This window comes from Nipponia nippon, unplaced genomic scaffold, assembly GCF_047370975.1.
Source record: "Nipponia nippon isolate SJK-2023a ecotype South Korea unplaced genomic scaffold, ASM4737097v1 scaffold_1, whole genome shotgun sequence".
Classification (NCBI taxonomy): domain Eukaryota; kingdom Metazoa; phylum Chordata; class Aves; order Pelecaniformes; family Threskiornithidae; genus Nipponia; species Nipponia nippon.
In genome coordinates this window covers 134,850,100-134,868,899 of record NW_028262290.1, presented here as the reverse complement: position 1 = coordinate 134,868,899, position 18,800 = coordinate 134,850,100, and the positions used below count along the sequence as shown (strand labels likewise).

The window sequence follows — 18,800 nt, the reverse complement described above, 5'->3', positions numbered from 1 at the left end:
TACACTGAAGTCCTTGATGTCTGTCTTCTGTTGGCTTCTCTGGCATTGTGGCTGGACAACCCACACTGCACCTTCAAAGCAATTTTCCTTTTAGGTTTGTGTCCCCCAGGATGCCAAACCTCTCCTCCTGTGTTCTGAGCAGTTTCTACAAACTGCAAAGTACATGGGACTCATACTCCCTAGGAAAATAAATGCTGTTATGGAAAAAAAAATAATGTATCACTTAGTTTGTTCCCATTTCTTTACTACCTGCTGCTTTGTTATGCTTTCAGGTGTGTAGAATGCTTACGCTGTCTCTGCCATCTTGTTCTTTGCATCTTTCTCTGCTATGATTTCTACAGAAGTGTGGCTTTTTAGTGCTTGTATAATATTATTTATAAAAAATTCAACCATTTATAAAGTGATTAAGCACCGTTAATGTTAAGAAATTTGTTACTATTTTTTTTTTCTTCCACCAGAGAACTAAGAAGTATCCCAAGTCTATCACGTTTTCATAGGTTAAGGTATTTGTGGATTAACAACAATAAGGTAATTAGGTGTTCCTTTAAAGAGCAGAACAGTACATCTATACTCGCTGATTATTATTTCATAATTTTTCTAACATACAGTATTATATAATTGTCAAGCTAATAAATTATTTTTAATTTTCAGGCAAATTTAACTGATTTAAATATGACAGTTTTGAAGAAACAGTATTGTATTTTACGTTACAGAGTATAAGCTGATGTAGTTTCCTTTAGATTCACATCACATTTATAAATTTAGTGTATTTAAGAAGCTGAGGTTTGTTGCTGATACCTTAGCAATGAAAAGAAAGATTGAGTATATTTAGAACTAAGTTATTGGCAAAATTGCCTGATAGCATACCGATACCTGAGGTCCAGGACAGCAGTTTCGAGTGTAGCTCATAGCAAGTATACCCTGCCCACCAGAGTGGGGAGCTCTTGGAACAGACCGAGGGGCGATGTGGCTGTAGGGTATTCTTATAACAGCTTCTGGGCTTCCTAGTTTTTCAGGAAAGGAATGGACTGCAGGAAACACGTAGCTCTTTTTTCATGCCCTTGCAGACATTCATAGTTTATTTCCTGGCAGGCTGGTGGTTGAGGTAAGACTCCTTTTTGCCCTCATGCACACAAGAGTGACATATAACCCTTTCAAATGTGCTTCTCCTTGTGCACAGGAAGTAGCACCGCAATGCTCGGGTTGATGGGGTATCTTCTGCCGTTACGCAGGCCGCTGTGTCACCTAAACCTTTTTGATATAAGAGAGATTTCCAGGCGAGTGATTAGGGTATGAAATTGGGCCACATTGGGCCTTGAGAAATTATCTCTTGTTTCCAATGCACTGTGTGGTCCTAAATCCGTTACACAAACCACGTGCCTCACTTTCTCCATCTGTGCAAATCTACATTATAGTATTTATTACATCCTATAGGAGTTTTAAGACAATGCTCTGTCAAAATCTCCAGACACTACAGTTTCCAGCCAAGTCTCTAAGCACATGGCATCTTACACAAAGTCATCTACTTGACAGTAGAATTATCTGATTTAGAAATCTCCAAATACATAGCCAACCATTATTAAATGGTTAAATTGAATCCAAACCTTCACCATTAGCCACTGGTAATTAAAAAGCAAGAAAAGTGATGAACCCCACGAATTTCTAACCTGGTTTTAAATATCTTACTGTACAGTAGTTAACATGACTTTCGCAATGGGCTCAAGTTCTTAGAACACCAGAATTGCTTGCTCAGGCAAATAAGTAGCTCTGTGAGCAGCAGAAAAAATAAATTTACATTCCATGTCACTTAGGAGTGTACGTATATCTGCTGCCCCAGGCTAGCATCAATTATATAGCATCTTATGTCGACTTCATTGAAAGACCTGTGGTTATCCAGCTATTTTCAAAAAAAGCAAAAATATGGATACGTTAAAAGGTTGAACTAAAATCACAGGTATAATAAGGTTTTCCCTTGTATTTCTAAAGGACACTAAAGAATAAGAGAAAATGGCCTGATGACTAAGCAGAACCGATCTTGCTGACCATAAAAGATAAATAAATGTGATTTTTGCACAGATCTCACTTTCCTACCTAAGCGGTAACAAAGAGCATTCTTTGTTGTTCTGTGTAACTTGTGTGGAAATGTCATTTTCTATATAACTTGTGTGGAGAAGCCACTCAGTGGCTTTTCTTAGGAGAAGTCTCAGCTAAATGCTGTAATAGGAGGAGCATATTTTTCTGAACTCAGAAGATCTGAGATCTTTTTTCTTTCCTTAAAAATGTATCACAATAATTTTATCACAAAAAAGTAAATTTCAGAGGATCCTAAAAACCTAGACTTGTCAGAGATAGCGAAACGCCACTATATACAATAGGTATGTGTGGGCTTTGCACTACAGAAGATACAGTAATCATTGTGAAGAACAGGATTTTTTTATTTGTAGAATATTGCTGTTTTCACTGAACTAGGTTTTTCTGAGGTGAAGGAAGACTCAGAGAATGGTATTATTTTGAACTTTAAAGTATCTTTTCTCAGAGGATTTCAGAGAACTTCAGGAATGGAAAAACCTCTGTCTTATTCTCCTCCTTTCAACTTTCAGATACTGTAAATACACTGAGCAAAGCACATTTGGTTTAAAATCAGTGGCAGAATTCAAGGACTGAAATCACTCCCCCCACTAACAAATGACTTTGCATCACAGAAATCAAAGTAGTGCCAGGAATAAAATTCTGTTTGTTGTTCTTGCATTTTAACTGTAGGATAAATACTCAGGCACCCTTAGTACTCCCAGTTCTCAACTAATATAATGGTCAGCTTGGTATCCCATTGCATGTACTTTACCTTGCATTGAAGTCAAGACAATATTAGAACTGAGCTTCTCCGACCAAGGGGATGAGATTTTGTAGGGACTGAAGATAACTCTTTCTTGGGAATATACCCATACATACCATTTTTTTCTGTAACTGGAATTGATTCTGTAAATCTGATTAAATGTCATTTTTGGAAATTTAGAACAAATACGTGCTCTTTGGACCTACTGATGAAGAAATAATTTTAAAACTAGACGCTGAGCTTATTCCAAGGATCTATTTCAGGAGTATTTTTAAATTAAAGTAGAATTATTATATCCTGCAAGGGTGTTCTCACAATAAAAAATATTTCAAATGTGAATTGATGTAAAAGAAAATGTGAAGACTAGTAATTCAATGAAATCTGTTTCCAAATACAAATATTAAATTTGTAGTTCAAAAATTAGGTAAGTCTGTGCTATGTGTATTTGATGTGTAAGTAGTATTTCTAATGAAGGTTCAGCTGTCAAGAGAATCCTTAAACCAACAGTCTTAATCAGAAATATAAGAAACTGCCTATAGTTAAACAGTTTCCAAGAGGCTGTGTTTATACTTCTCCAAAGACTGACATATAACAATTTTCCTAACTCTAATTTCAGATCGAAGATTTAACCTTCTTGATCAATAACTATTGCTTGACTGAACTCTATCTCAACAATAATGAACTGACAGATATATCAGGTACCAATATTCCCTTTTTAGATTGTTGAGCAGAGGGCTACGCTTTCTTTCCTGTGTACTGGTACTCAAATTTATAAAAGTGGATGACAGCAGGTAACTCAATGGTTGAAAGCTGCTATGTATGCATAACAATACATGTTAATTATTTTCTTAGAGATTTAATTGTTCCAGCATACGTGAGTGGCAATAAGGTGATATGTTTATCCTGGTCTAAGGGATGAAATGTCATTCACTTTAATGTCAGGCAATTGTAAAATATTTTTTATCTTACATGACCATATTTCATATTGAAAATGAACATGCAAAGCTCTTTTTACATGACGATTTGTAGTCCGCCTGCTGATCAGGTACTCCGTAACTGGATAGAAGTACCTTTCGAGAGCCATTTATGTTTATATGATGAAAAACTGGTAGCAGTGGTGACAGACTTAACATGAAAATAAAAGAGTAATAAATTATTAAGTTGCCCCACTTGTAAGGTAGTCACTAAGGTTCTGCAGTTTCTTCATGATATAGTTACATTTATAATCAGAAGTATTTCGCAAAGTTACTGCAAAACTGTTTTATTGTAAAATTGCATCTGTCTTACACTTCTATTTCAGTTTTGCTTGCTCTTATAGATTAAAGTGGCTGTACCAGACTAGGGAGTTTGTGAATGAAGAAGCCAAACCATAATAAATTTGTGACATTTCTAGACATTTAAATGTTTATATATTACTTTTCTCTGTCACTATGAAATGTTGGGATGAGAAATCATGTTGATTAATTTCTGTGAGATTTTGAGAAAAATGGATGTTTGAAAGAAAGAAACATGGACACAAGAGACAATACGGAAGATAACAAACTATGGGTAAACAGAAGGGCAAGTATCATTGGTAGAGAACTGTGGATGAGAAATACTATATAGAATTTGAAAAATAAGACGCCTATGCCTGATGTGGCATGAGGATGTGAACACATAGTCTGGGTCAGCCACAACAATATTTTGAAATAACTTTTTAATACATTAATGATCATTTGAAATTGAACTATTTTCTAAGGAATTCACTATTTATTGCTTGTGAGGCAAAGGTAGTATTGGGGATATACTATTGTTTGTGAGGCAAAGGTAATACTGGGTAAGGGTAAAAGGAAGTGAAGACGAATTAATCAAAGATTACTGGAATATAGGAGGAAGGAAGCGAGGAAGAAGAGAGGATGCAGTCCATAGAATCATAGAATGCTTTGGGATGGAAGGGACCATTAAAGGTCATCTAGTCCATCCCCCCTGCAGTTGGCAGGGACATCTACAACTAGATCAGGTTGCTCAGAGCCCCATCCAGCTTGGCCTTGAATGTTTCCAAGGATGGGGCATCTACCACCTCTTTGGGCAACCTGTTCCAGTGTCTCACCACCCTCATTGTAAAAAATTTCTTCCTTATACTCAGTCTGTTTCGCCACCCTCATAATGAAAAAATTTTTTCTTGTGTTTAGATGCAAATCAGTTGATGCTGATTTGTTCAGGCAAGGGTGATGGGGACAAATGGAAGGAACTGGAATGAAAAAAGTTGGCATATATTCAAAGGATGTAACTAGAAAGATTTTTTTTTTTTACTAATCTCATGCAAGGTGTTACCAGAAGGCAGGCATAGATGGATAAGTAGAATATTGAATTCAGTGTGCAGCATAACAAAGTAATTATCTAATAATGGCAGTCAGGTATGGTGAGAATAATTAATTGTTTTTCATTTTATTTCAGGTGCTTTGAAACACTTATGTGCATTACAGATTCTGTTGCTTCACAACAACCAGTTAAAAAAACTTGGCAAAACAGTGAAGGAATTGAAAGGAATGATAAGCTTGCAGACCCTAAGTAATACCTTATTCTTATTTTGCAGAACAGCGAGCAGTAGTTTTTTAGTGTTCCTTATCAGGATGTTTCTTGTCTGTTTCCGCATCATTTGCCAATAGCTTTTGAAGCTACTTATCAATTTCAACTAAATTTCACAGAAGAAAGAGCTCTCTAAGACATGAAGATTCCACAGAGAGTACCTCAACTAAGAAAAAACTGCCAGATGAGTTCAGAAGTTAACTCTTTTTGGCTGCTGGCTAGCCAGTCTCCTGGATGAGTAGCTTGGAGGCAGTCAAAGCAGTAAACTGCTACCTTTTTGTAAGGGAACACAGGAGTACAGTGAGATTATCACAGAGGTGAAGCGAGTTGTGAAACGGGTGTTACTGCTGTTGAGAGTGTAAGTGATAGGTTATAGAACCCAAATTCTTGCCTTATTAATTCTCTTGCTCATAGAAGATGCTTTCTGCATCTTTTTGGCAGACTCTATGGATTTTTAGAGTCTAAGAATAAATATATTGTAGATATTAAGTCTAAAAATGTCTGTTAAGTAGCATACTTTTTGATATACTGGCTGGAAATGGAAGTAGCATAGGCTCTGAAATTTCAAATTAAGTTATATAAGACAGTGTTGGCACCACTGAGTTACAATATAAGAATTAGCCTCCAGGGAAAGTAGGATTATATGCTATTACCCTATTGAAAGTGAAAGTGTAAGCAGTCTTTTTCCATGGTTCCTAAAAGAATGTCGTCATAGGTCATGCCAAATGCTCAGTACTTTGGAAAACGGAAACAAGTTTTGCGTCTTAGCGACACAATTAATGGAGGTGAATGTCATCAAGCCATACTTCCTTATGCACTCAAAAAATTGAACGTCTGATTGCGGGAAAGCCAAATATGGCTTGAAAAGTACACTTTTAATTGAACTTGACACTGGGCCAAAATTAAAAAACAAATCAAGTGTTTAGGAAGACAACATGCCAGCCCAAATTATTGTAATTTTTTTCATTGCAAAAACAGTCCATTTAAGAATGCATTTGGTGGAAGTGATTAGGCAAAGTCTGGACAGACATCCTATGTATGAATGGTGCAGTCACTTGAGTTTAATGTTATAGCCCTACCAATTAATAAGGAGCTCCAACAAGCACAGGGAGTTTGTTGTACTTGTTGCAACCGTCTGTGGGAAATAAAGACAAATAACAGATAGTTAAAGTGCTGCCGAGTTATTATGAACGGCAGTCACAAAGGCATAGTGAAAATTGGGTGCATACTGGACGAGCCACCACCATAGAAAAGCAAGTGTTTAAGAGAACTATCAAACAACATACAGAATACACCAGTCTACCCTGATGAAAAAAATTGTTCTTTAGTTCAAAGATATCAGGGTAAACGCTAATCAGTGGAAGAAACTTAATAACCTTAACTTTCCTTTTTGACTGTTGCAGTCATGAAGAAATTGTCAATGTGTTTGTTTCAAGGAGATTTCATAATAATGAGTTCCCACATTAACAGGACTCTATTGGTTGAATAAAATGCACTGTCATACTTGAAGTAAATGACAGCAGTAAATGAACAAAATATATTTTCAAAGTCATATCCTATATATCATATCATATTACTGTTTTGGCTACTTACAATATTTAGAAATGTGAAATGGGTGCAGAATTTACACTGTGTAGCTTTGAAAAGGCCTGCGCTTATAATTCACCTTTATAAAATAAAAACTGTTTTGGGAACAGGAGAGTTCTCACTGTTGTGAGGTAGATCTTTTTTGTTGCTGGACAATCCAATTAAAAAAACCCACTTGCTAGCCTTCAACAGAACTTCTGGATGCATAATAACATTTTATTATTTTGTAGCCCTTGGGGACATTAGAACTATTGCAATGGTGCAATCTAATGCACTATTATTGTTCAGTTCAGAAGTAGCATCCAGCTGCCAAAATGCTGCATTTCTCTTCCTTAAGGCTCTCTTGTGATTTTTAGCCACTGCCCTGCACTGCATTTGTAGCATAACACCATTCTTCATCAGGCGTTTAGGGAAGACAGCTTCTAAAGATTTACTGAGTGGGTTCCTCACAACTGCAGCCTTTTGGGAGATACGGAGGGTTTCTTTATGGGCTCAGCTTGTGCTCACATCTCCCTTTTGGAATGCGAGGTTTTTGTTATGTACTCTGTAAATTGCCTCAACTGATTTATTATCCACAGCTGATAACATCTTGCTGCTAGACCTCAGAAAACTCCTTTTGTTCTTCACTATGTTTCTACCACAGTAGTTCCTTTCTGCCCCATGTGGGTTAGGCACACGGTTTTCCTATGCTCCAAATAGAGAAAGCAGACAAAACTGTGGAGGAAGAAAGCATTATCCCTAATTTGTAGAAATAAAATTGCATGACCTTGACAAGAAAGTAGATAGCAGAGCCAAGAATTGATCCCAGATGTTTTGTAAAATAAGACCATCTTGATCCACACAACGGTTGGATTTATTGTAAGAACAACCAGCAGAAAAAATCATATACTCTAAACCAAACCTACAAATCAGTGTTGATGAGGAGGGATGTGCTCCAAGTAGCATCCAGATTCAGAAGTACTTAGTATCAACCCCGGCTTGTGCCTTGGAAAAATCTCTCTTGAATCTTCATTCCATTCCTCTACCAAACATACCTGCTTTTAGAGACCTTTCTGAAACATTTTTCTCTCTGGAATGCTAGCACATATTTTCTCAACTCAAGAACAGACTTATCAGATATGTACCTAATATTCTTTCTGATTAACACTTTCTAGAAAAAATAGCTATATACTACTTTGTTTGGTAAAAATGGAACTTCCTTTTGCTGCCACCTTGTGGGTCTCTTAAAACTTCTAAGTATAGTGATTTTTTAAAATTTGTTAAAGAATTAAAATATTTTAAGTTGTCCTCTGAATGCATGAGCAGGCATTTTCTGTGTAGGAGATACCAAATGCCCATTCCAGCCTTACTGTGCCCTCAAAATAACTGCTAAATCACACCAAGCACTGAGCCCTCTTTGGCAGTCATAATTATCCTGAAGAGCATGAAATGGCATCTTGTAGTTTACAAATCTGTGTGGAATATTTCCAGACTTTTTTCTTCTTCTAGTATCTCTTACGTGCTTCTGTAATACCATCTTTCCCTCCCTAACTGCTAAAATTACATATAACAGGATTTTTTACCCTAGAGTGAATATTAGCCACAGCCTCTTCTCAAAGAGAGAAAAACGGACCCGTGTAAACCTTGGCAGAAGTTGTCAAAATTATTAATTCAAGATTTTTTTCCTCTACTCTGATCTCAAGGTAGCAGCCTCCTAATTATTTTTACTGTCTCAGAAGAACAGCATTTGTATAAGGAGAAAAACAGCATTATTATGTTTTTCATTTAGGAAAAAACCTCCATCCAACAACACTTTGTTTGTTTGTTTGTTTGTTAACTGATCTGGGAATGAGCCAGTTTCTATTTTAATCAACCTCAGATATCACTCTCATGAAACAAACTGATCTGGCATGTCAGCTAGGCAAATGTTCCACATCTGGCAAAGCAGCAACACAGCACTGATATCTGTCTCTGTGTTGCAAAGGTTTGGTTATGCAGGTGATGTGAACCTGAAAGTAAGTATTTTAGTCAAGTTGCTAAGGTACCTCAAGTCTCAATGAAAGTTAGTGGGACCCAGGTTCTCAGGAACTTAGGTCCTTTTAAACACTTTACTCTTTAAGTTTTTTGAGTTTTCAAACTCATCATCTTTCAAAACATCAGAAGACTGGATATTTACTTTTTATATTGTGTTTATGGGATAAAAATTTTATATCATAGCTACATATACATATATAGCTATGATCAGCTATATCAGCCTTAGGTGTCCTAAAGCCCATCTGGTTTTAATAACTCTCTCCCTACAAATTTTGTGTCTTAACTTTAAGCTGTCACGCCTAAAAGACTACTGTTATTTAAAATAGGTATCACCTAACAATACATAAGAAAACCAAAGGCAAGCAGTGTTTTTGTCTGTATATCATAAAAAATAGAAAAAAAACTTCAAAGGTTTGGAGTGCATGATGGCACCTTTACTCAGTTCTTGCCTGTGGTATTTTGCATACTCTGCAATAAGCCAATTCTTGCAGTCCATGTTTAGTTGAGTAATTTTGCATTTGTAAAGAGACTGTGCTTTGTTTACCCAGCATAAGAACAATTTGAATTTGATAATATTTTGTACAAAATCTTTGGCTACTAGTGATCTTTAATTTTCCTGCCTTCCTAAGTTAGTTGTTTTTCTTTTGCTGGGTTTGGTTTTTTGTGATGTTATTTGTTTTTTCTGTGTACATTTTGCAGACCTATTCCATAACCCTCTGGCACAAGACCCAGGCTACCGGCTTTATGTGATATACTCCCTGCCTTCAGTACAGCTCCTTGACAGAAAATGTAAGGATTGCTTTCCTCTTCTCACAAAGTATTGACAGTTGCTTTTGATTTTAATCAGTTTGGAAAAAATAGGTGAATTAATCTTGCCTGTTCTTTCACATGCATTTGTTGATATAGCAAAAGATCTAATTAACAGATACCCATTTTTTGCAAGATTTGTCAAGCAAATAGAGTTTGCATGGCATAAACAGTTTTCTTTGCCAAATGCTTTTGATTTCTGTCTTTTTAAGTTGTGTATGTTTATCTTGTATGTTGGTGTATATATTTTTGGGTAAGACAGATAAAAGCCTGGGCTTAGAAACACGTACCTACATTTGTGCATTCAAACTGGTATATTCACATGGGTGAGTGTGTTTACTTAGATATGGATAACATCCTCAGCTATCTACATGTTTCTGTACAGCTTAAATATGTATATGCACATTTCTTGATGAGGTACATGCTGACCAAGCTTTCAGATATAAATCTTCATAAATCACCAAGAGATCTTTCACAGCTTGTCTACTGTAAATTCTACAGAAAAGAATTGTGTTAAAGAGTAGCCAGATGATAAATCAGTCAATCCATAAACATGCCACAGCAGACCCAGAAAATCAACTTTGGTGCTTTTTGTCTCTGGTGTTTGGAGAGCTGTGTGATTGGCAGGAGGACTGAAAATTAACTGGAGAGCACTGAGAACGGTGTTGATTCCTACCTCAGCTCTACCTCATGAGAAAGTAGCAAGGAGAAACAATGCTATCTTGAAAACCTGTTCCCAGTCTCTAGGAGAATCAGGATGCAAGACGAGCAAGGCAGCCACAGGACATCTGCAGGTGCTGGCAGGCTGTGTAGCTCTGTCATGAAGGAACGCTGGTGGATGGGCCACAGCATGTGTCAGGGGTTGATGAGGAGCTGCTGGATCTCACCACATGGCCGCTTGCTTACACATTCATTTTGCACTGGTACCTCCAGTCTCGTGAATATTTGGTCTTTTGTTACATCTGTGCTTAGCACGTCTGCCAGGCTGTTCTACTAATGATCATTTTTGACTAGGGAGCGATGACTGAAGCTTAACGTGCTGGAAAATACGCGTTGCATTTACAGCTCTAGAAACACTTCCGTATAACTTCCTGGACTTAATCTCCTAAATACAGTTATACTGTAATCAGTCCTGGATTAAGACTTGAGGCATTAATTGGTATCAGGCTGTACCCTGGACTTTCTATTTAGTGAACTATTTCTCTAACATTACAAAGCTTCTTCACCATCTGTGGAACATTACCACAGCACAGTCCTGGCTGTCTCCTTTACACAAGACGTGTGCTCACATTTCTGTTACCTCCAGGCATGACTACTGCAGTTCCTTCCTAATTGGTCCCCTAGACACCATGACTTAAAAACTTCCCTGAATTCAAAATGCTTCTGCCAGAGTTAGTTACTTGTTCTAAACCTTTAACTCACTTCTGTTCCATAGCTGAAGTACTAGGTTAGTATGCAGTTTATATCATTGAAGTTAAAATCCCCTATTTGACTTAACAGTCTCAAACTCTTTGTTTAAAAGTTAAAGTTATTTTTGAATCAAAGCGCAAAACAGGAAAATTTGAAGCTTTTCTTTTGATTGTACTCCTCCAGTTTTCTCTGTCATTGAGCAATGGGAATTGAACTGTCCTTGAACCAGGACTTGTTTTTGCTATTCATAAAGAAACTTCCAAATCTTTACTGACTTCTGCAGTAGATCCCATTTAAGCGGTATGAAAAGGCTTGCCTTCTAGTTTCTTGGTTTAAAACTTCTGATCCTACTGCACTTAAAAGAAAAAAATATTTTATTGGACAGGGCTTCACCCTAAAGCCTGAGGAAGTATCACTCCATGATCCTATTTTGAATTGTGAAATAATGCAGATTTACACCGCTATTGTTACAAAACTCTGCACAAAAAAGTGAATTACCTTCTGCATGCAGATAGATAATACCAGCCTTTTAAGTTGGTAGAAAAAATACAATTTTTATATCCCTTTTAACAGCAGTTACACAAAGAGAAAGGGAGTCAGCGCTTCATCTTTATAACCGCGAAAGGTCTTGTGTCATGCAGTCAATAGCTTTTGGAAAGAGAGTAAATACACCCCTGGGGACTACAGTGGGATCTAGCAGATGCGCTCAACCAGCCAGAAGACTGATGATGCCCTCAGGTATTTATCATAATGTAAGGAAAAGCATGCATTTTTAGGTGATTGAATTAGAAAAAAGTTCTTTCCATTCATCTGATGAAAAGTTATTCGTTTTAGTAATAAAGTACAAATGCATCAGGAACTCAACCAAATTGCTTCATAAAGTAAGTAGTAGTAGCAGCAACAGGCAACAAATGAATCCTTCTACTAAGAGTATTGTGGCAAATAAGTTCTAGTCACTCCCTGTAGTTACAGAATTGTCTTTAAAGATAGCTGAACAAACAAAGTTTCATTTTTTCAATATGTGTCCTGTGAGTGTTTAGTTTTATTTAACTAAAAACATCTCAATACACTTCTAGGTGGAGTCTCAGACAGTGATCAGCTCATAGAGTTTTGATGCCCTCTAGTGCTTTTATAAAATAATCTCTTGAAGAAAGTATTTTCTTCTAAATAGTGTTTTAAATTTTACATATATTGCCTGGTTTTGTAAGCAGATTCCTTTTGATACTTTTCAAGCTGAAAATATTTTAATGATGTCTTATAATAGCATATAAAGTACATTTTAGAGTTCTTAAAACATTCAGATCTGGAAGACATCATGATCCTGGCACAAGAAGGCAGGTGAATACTGCCTGGAACCTTGTGACTTGTACCGTGTGACAGTCCAGAACAAACCTTGAAATCCCACACGGTCTTATCTGCTTGTCTGATGTTTTAAAGACAAGAAAAACAGTATTGTGCATAGATGACTGAAATGGCAGCATTTTAAACAGTAAGTGCAGATGAAGTTTGGAACAGTAATAAAATACCTGCTATTTTTTTTTAATGTATATATCACAATAGTAAACCTGAAAGCAGTATATTTAACAATAATTTTGAAAGGGTTGGGAAAAAAGGATAGTTTAATCATATTTATTTGTTTTGCTGATAATTATCAAAGTAGGCATACAATTGTCTTTATGTCTACAATGCAGTCATTCACATATATAGACAGTGGCGTCATCTTTCTGTGAAAGAAAAAAAAAATGCATGGTTATATATGTCTATGGGAAGTAAAATAGAAGAACTACATAAACTTAAAAAAAACCCCCAACAGATACTTGTTTCCGCTGTAACTTAATAAAAGATAATCTTGAACATTTCAAATCATTTGCTAGTTTTCAGTTCATTTGAACAAGTAATTTAGGATCAGCATGATAATCCTCAGCTAATCAAAATGCTGTACAGCCATTAATGTCTTAATTTTAACTTTTTGTTCTAGGTCGTGAATTTGGAAATCACACAAATAAGTAAGTAATTTTCTGGATTTTTTTTTCTTTTGTATCTCTGAAGCATTTACTTAATTTGCTCTTTTCTTGCCTAAAAAATACTCTAACCAGAGAAAAAGTCCAGTAAAAATGAGCTTTTGAAAAAATTTCTGGTCTTTGTATTTAACATAGTTGCAACTCCATACTATTCTGATGAGACAACCTACCCATTGCTATCTGAAATTTAATATTGAAAGGTATTCCACATTTGGAAATGGGTATATAAAAATGCTATTTATTTACAAGATCAAATACTGATCACTAGAAAGAGCATGCTTTAAGTATTAGACCATCAGAATAGCTGTTCTGTATTATGGCCCAGAAACCTTTCTCCTGACTGGCTGTTCAAGAATATATACCCTCTGGAAAATATTATGACTTGTAGAATGAAACTTTTTTAGTCTGTACTTGTTGTTACTTTTATTCTGTTTGGTTTCAAAATCATAGAAATAAATGTAAAACTTATCTCTGTTATCTCTGTGTCTGGATTGAGGCAGTATAAAGGTTCCATTTTAACGTGATGACATTTTTAGATGCTATCTTTATAAATTTACGAACTTCAGACATCAGGCTTGTTTTTACTTTCTAGCTTTACATGTGAAAATATTTGCAAAATTTATTAAGGAAATAATAAAAACCTACATATGATGATATCCTTTAACAATTTGATTTTATATAGCTACTCACTTTGAGTACAGCTCTTTACAATCAAGCTAATTTATGTTTAAAAATGAGTTCTTACCTGCTTTCAGTGGAGTTAGCTGTCCTCATTGATGGAATGGATGTACAGCTTCCTCTCCATCTTATGTAGATGCTTAGGCTTTGCAAGGTACCTTTTCATGACAAAAAGTGTGTTATACTCGGTGGAAATAGTCACGTGGTCTATATTAGGTGTGTGTTGCTACAAGTACATCCTCATGAACTAAGTTCTTAGAAGATCAGATTTTAATATTGTATCATCGGAGATAAAAGGTTTTGGACTAACGTGAAGTCCTTGTCAATTCTGCATTGATGTTGTGAGCCTGCCACTTTTCTCTCCCAGGCTGCAGCTGTGGCGGAACACATGAACAGCACAAGCTCACAGCGTTCTGGATTCAGAGCTTGGAGAAGGGATGTTTGCATGGCAGCTAGTTAAAAGATCCATGTTGAAAGAAATGTGCATCTGCATTAATGGGTATCATATCACTATGAAATCATAACATTAGTTTTATGATTTCCATTGAATCAGAGCATTAAAAGTATACAAGAATTATAATTTTTGTGGGGAAAAAAGCAGCGAAAACAAAATAACATTTTAAAGTCTACTATAAATGTATTTTAAGTAATTTATGGCATGATTTTTTTTCATTAAAATCCTGTGATTCTGACCTTTTCTCATTTTGTTTTGCTTTCTTAAATTTGTGAACAGAAGGAAGCCTTCCAAGCATTTAAAATTTTCAAATCCTCGCTGTTAGTGTCGTTATGACTTCTAACTTCACTTTCAACGTGGAGCGGGTCTAGTAAATTAGCTCCAAAGTAGTCTGGAAACATTCAGTTAATGCGCATTTGCTGTGTTCTTTTTGCAGAGTACCATTTGAGAACCCCGAAGATGCTGTTTTACTGCGGGCAATGACAAGATCTCTAATGGAATTTTCCTCTGTTGACTGGAACAAAGTAGCCACCTGTCAAGAAAGACAGCTTGGAAACAAAGCGGAAGAACCCCATGAGAAGCTGACAATCCAATTTAGATGAGTGCTTTCTTCCTTAAGAAAAAAAGTATTCCTCTCTCTAGTGTGAAGATAAGCCTCTTAAGTAAGTTAATATCTCTATAACACAAGTACACTAAAACATGCATATAATTAAATGAACTTCCAGCAAAAAAAAGTGTTAGTGTAACATTCCTTTTATCATCAGATATGTAATATGGAGAGTGAAGAAATTACGAAAACAAATGATAAAATAGTGGCGATGTTACAATAAAAATTGCTTGGAATGCAATTCTTACTGTACTTTTGTCATCAGAAATTATTAAAGCTAAACAGCAAGTTAGTTTTTAAGAAACTAAGGATAAATAATTTCATTCCTTGTAGTTTCTACTAGAGAATTAGACTTACCGTGTTCACTAGCAGTAATTTGTCTTCCTCCCTCAAAATAAAGATAGAAGAAAGCAACCATTAAGCTGTTTCTATTTCTGAGAGGGATGAAAGTTTCAATTTGCTGATTTGTGTGCTGCATGAAGGCACTGAAAACTCTTAGGTTTATGAGGATACTCATTTGGTCTCAATACAGTGGAACCATGAGCTCTTAGGCACGCTGATATCTAGCTCTTGTCTGTGGCTGCTAATATTCTCCCAGGCTGGAGGCCTCTGCTTCCTGGTCCTTTTGGAGAGGCAGAACTTGCCATTCACAATGCACTGCCCCAAGACTGCTGACTGGTTTTAACACACTCTTTTATACCCACATGGGCCGTATGATGCTGTAGCACGACACCCGACACTTTCGGCTTCTAAAGCCTGTTACCACTAAGGAAGCTAGTGGGAGATGTGCAGATAGATGGAAAATAATACATTTCCTTACATCTTTCTCCCTTCATTCTGCCAAAGGCTTAAAGTCAATGCTATCTGACGTATCAGAGCCCTTCCTCAGCCTGTGGCTTGTCTTCTGGGTTCCTTCTTTCTCTTCTAAGTTAGCACAGAGTCACAGGACAGTCCTGGTTGGCAGGGATCTCTGGAGCTTACCTAGTCCAACCTTCCTGTTGAAAGCAAGTCTGAGATCAGGTTATCCAGTGCTCTGTCAAGGTGAGTCAAGGATTTCCAATGAGGGAGGTACCACCACTTCCGGGCAATCTCTTTCACTGTTTAATTGCGCTCCAGAGCATTTTTCTTATATTCAGATGGAATTTCACCGGCAACAACTTGGGCCTGTTGGCTGTTGTCCTGTCACTGCGCATCCCCCTTCTTCTCTATCACTGCCTCTACGTATTGTAAGACTGTGATTAGATCTCCCCAAGTCTTCTTTTGTCTGGGCTGAACAAACCAAATTCCTGCACCCCTCTGATCATCGTGGTGGCACCCTCGCTGGACCTCTCTTGTTTTTTAATATGTCTCTCTTCAACTGAGCTGACCAAAATGGGACACAGTATTCCAGGTGTGGCCTAGCAACTGCCAAGTCAAGTGGAATAATTACACTTTCCATCTGCCGGCTGCACTATACTTTGCATGGCACCGTGTACCTTCGGAGCTGCCAGGGCATACTGCTGGCTCCAGGTGAGCTTGCTGCCCAGCAGGAACCCCAGGTCCTTTTTAGCAGATCCCGACAGATCCCAGTCGGTACGGCTGCTTGGGATTACTCCATCCCACATACAGAACTTCATCTTTGTTACATCTCGTAGTTCCTTTCACCTTTTTCATGTTGGATTCCTTCCTTTTTGATTTCAACTTCCCTATTTTTCTTGCTTAAAGTTCCGTGCATTTGTAAATGCCCTTCAATTAGCCACATCTTTGTGGTTTTAAAAGGTAGATCAACACATTGGTTTCGATTATGTTTCAAGAATGTTTTATTTCTCAAATTGAATCAGTCGACAGAGAAGCTAGACCAAACTAAGCTTCGGCTAACATGTTTTCTTAAAGGGGTCCCCGCTAAGTAACTCTCCATTAGGTTTAGTAAGTGTAATCCCTAGTTTGTCTTGAGTCTTTTGAACTCTGACAGCTGACTATGCTCATGGACATAGTCTATGATGTAACCATTTCATAGCAGCAATTTCACAATCCCAGAATCTGTAGATTTTACATGTCATAATAGACATGGAAAAGGCTGAAACTAAGACATATTCTCTGAAAGCAGACTTGGAATTTGGAGCTAGACTAAGGTAGTAAGCAATGTCATTTCAGAGTAAATTTCATTGATTCCAAATTTTTGGATCAAAATAGAGGCACAGTATTTCTGGCCTGGAATATTTTTCTGCCCCTGTCTTCTTTTGATTAAAGAAAAATTAAAGTGAAATGAAGAATTTTTTCAGTTTTCTGCTCAGAGAATGCTGCAATCCAATCTTTCAACGTTTATTTACAGAATCTTTTTTAACAACTAATTTAACATTTTCCCCGAAGAATATAGATTTTGAAAAGAAAGTATACATTTACAGGAGTAACTGTTAAAGAATTTTAACATGACTTCTTGTAATCTTTTTGAGCATATAGATGGGCTCAGAGAACACAATGAGTTACTTTATATATATGATATTTGATGGGGAAAAGTCCATCAAAACCTCTTAGATTTTTTGGCCACAAGTGTCCCAGGAATGCATAGATTAAACAAAAAAACCCTACCGTGGCATCCAGAAGCTCTTCATCGTAATGTTTGCTACCTGTTCACGTTTGTAGTTTGCAAATATTGGATGCTGTCCAACAAGGCACAAGTCAGTAGAATCACCAACTGCCAACGTGCCCACCTTACTTAGAAAGCAATGCTTTCCATATACTCATCCATCTGAGCTTTGTCAAAAGGTTTGAGTCTGGTTTAGAGCCATTTGTGAAAAAGGAATGCCGTTAGCTATTTATATATGAAGAAATACTCAAATTATAAAGGTAATTTCAAATTTTGCTGAGAATTCCCTTTAGTTAGATGAAGAAAAACCTTGAAAATCTACCTGCATCAAAAATCTAAAGTGATTTGAACATGCAACCTTTAGTTCACTAGAAGATAGGCTCAGATAGTTTTAGAAACTTTTATATATTCTTAATTCAATCAGATTTCCCAAGGTGAAGAAAACAGTAGAAGAGACAGTAGATACAAAAAACCAGCCTAAAAGTGAACTGGGGAGCAAGAACTGTGATGAGGCCAGCTAGACGGATTCACGGCTGCTACGTTCTTTTATCTAACAAAACAGCCAAATTAGTGAGAACTCCGTTTTTCCTAGTGGAGGGGAAAATGACACACCCTTGAAGGTGCAAGAGTGTCTGCTGGCTTGGCACTCCACGGCTGTCTTGTCACTTAAAACCTTGCTTCAGAAGTCAGTGAACTGCATAGGAGTTTTCATTCTACTTTAAGCGCCTTATAAGTAACTTGTCACGAGGTGGTTCCTCCAGTTGGTGATTACACAAGAGCTAGTCATTACTCCAGGTTTACGGAGGACCTACCAACCATGAGCTTCCAACAGAAGAGCTGTGGCCAGCTCAAGCTGAGGAAGGCAGAGGCAGCTCTGGAGCCTCAGGGCACACCAGGACCCTAACTTGGATTGCAATTGCTCTCCTCTGAGACTCGCTGCAGAGGGAGGGAAGCGTGGCAGCCTCTGCTCGTAATGACTTTGAAGCCTTTTCAAATTAGAATGAGAACAAATGCAACTCCATAATCCGCATCAACGATCCCACACTTCACACCTATTCTTTCCAACGTTCATACTTTCTCCTATTGCTGGGGCTTTTCTTTATCAAGCAAAAGCGCTGGCTGGCAGAATGAAAGCAGGATTTGTGCTGTGCATTTTACCATACTTCTAAAATCCTGAATAATTTGTCCTAAAGGGCTTGCATTTCAGAGAAACGTTAAAGAGCAACACATCCCCGTCAGCCCCAAATGTTACGTGT

General features: G+C 37.0%; 1 protein-coding gene across 12 annotated transcripts in view; it reads left to right on the top strand.

Moving 5' to 3' along the window:
- LRRC72 (leucine rich repeat containing 72) overlaps window positions 1–15,225 on the top strand; it is a 67,490-nt gene extending 52,265 nt beyond the window's left edge. For 3 of the 12 annotated variants that reach the window (XM_087773871.1, XM_087773860.1, XM_087773934.1), the window contains 6 exons: window positions 3,450–3,531; window positions 5,270–5,383; window positions 9,701–9,790; window positions 11,792–11,956; window positions 13,197–13,224; window positions 14,808–15,225. In XM_087773871.1, coding sequence (XP_087629997.1) covers window positions 3,450–3,531; window positions 5,270–5,383; window positions 9,701–9,790; window positions 11,792–11,956; window positions 13,197–13,224; window positions 14,808–14,973 — 645 coding nt within the window. In that variant the 3' untranslated portion in view covers window positions 14,974–15,225. Of the gene's footprint in view, window positions 1–458; window positions 529–3,449; window positions 3,532–5,269; window positions 5,384–9,700; window positions 9,791–11,791; window positions 11,971–13,196; window positions 13,225–14,284; window positions 14,417–14,807 lie in introns of all 12 variants that reach the window. The other 9 variants (XM_087773840.1, XM_087773880.1, XR_015708052.1 and 6 more) reach the window with 8 other exon arrangements.
- Window positions 15,226–18,800: the final 3,575 nt, after the last annotated feature.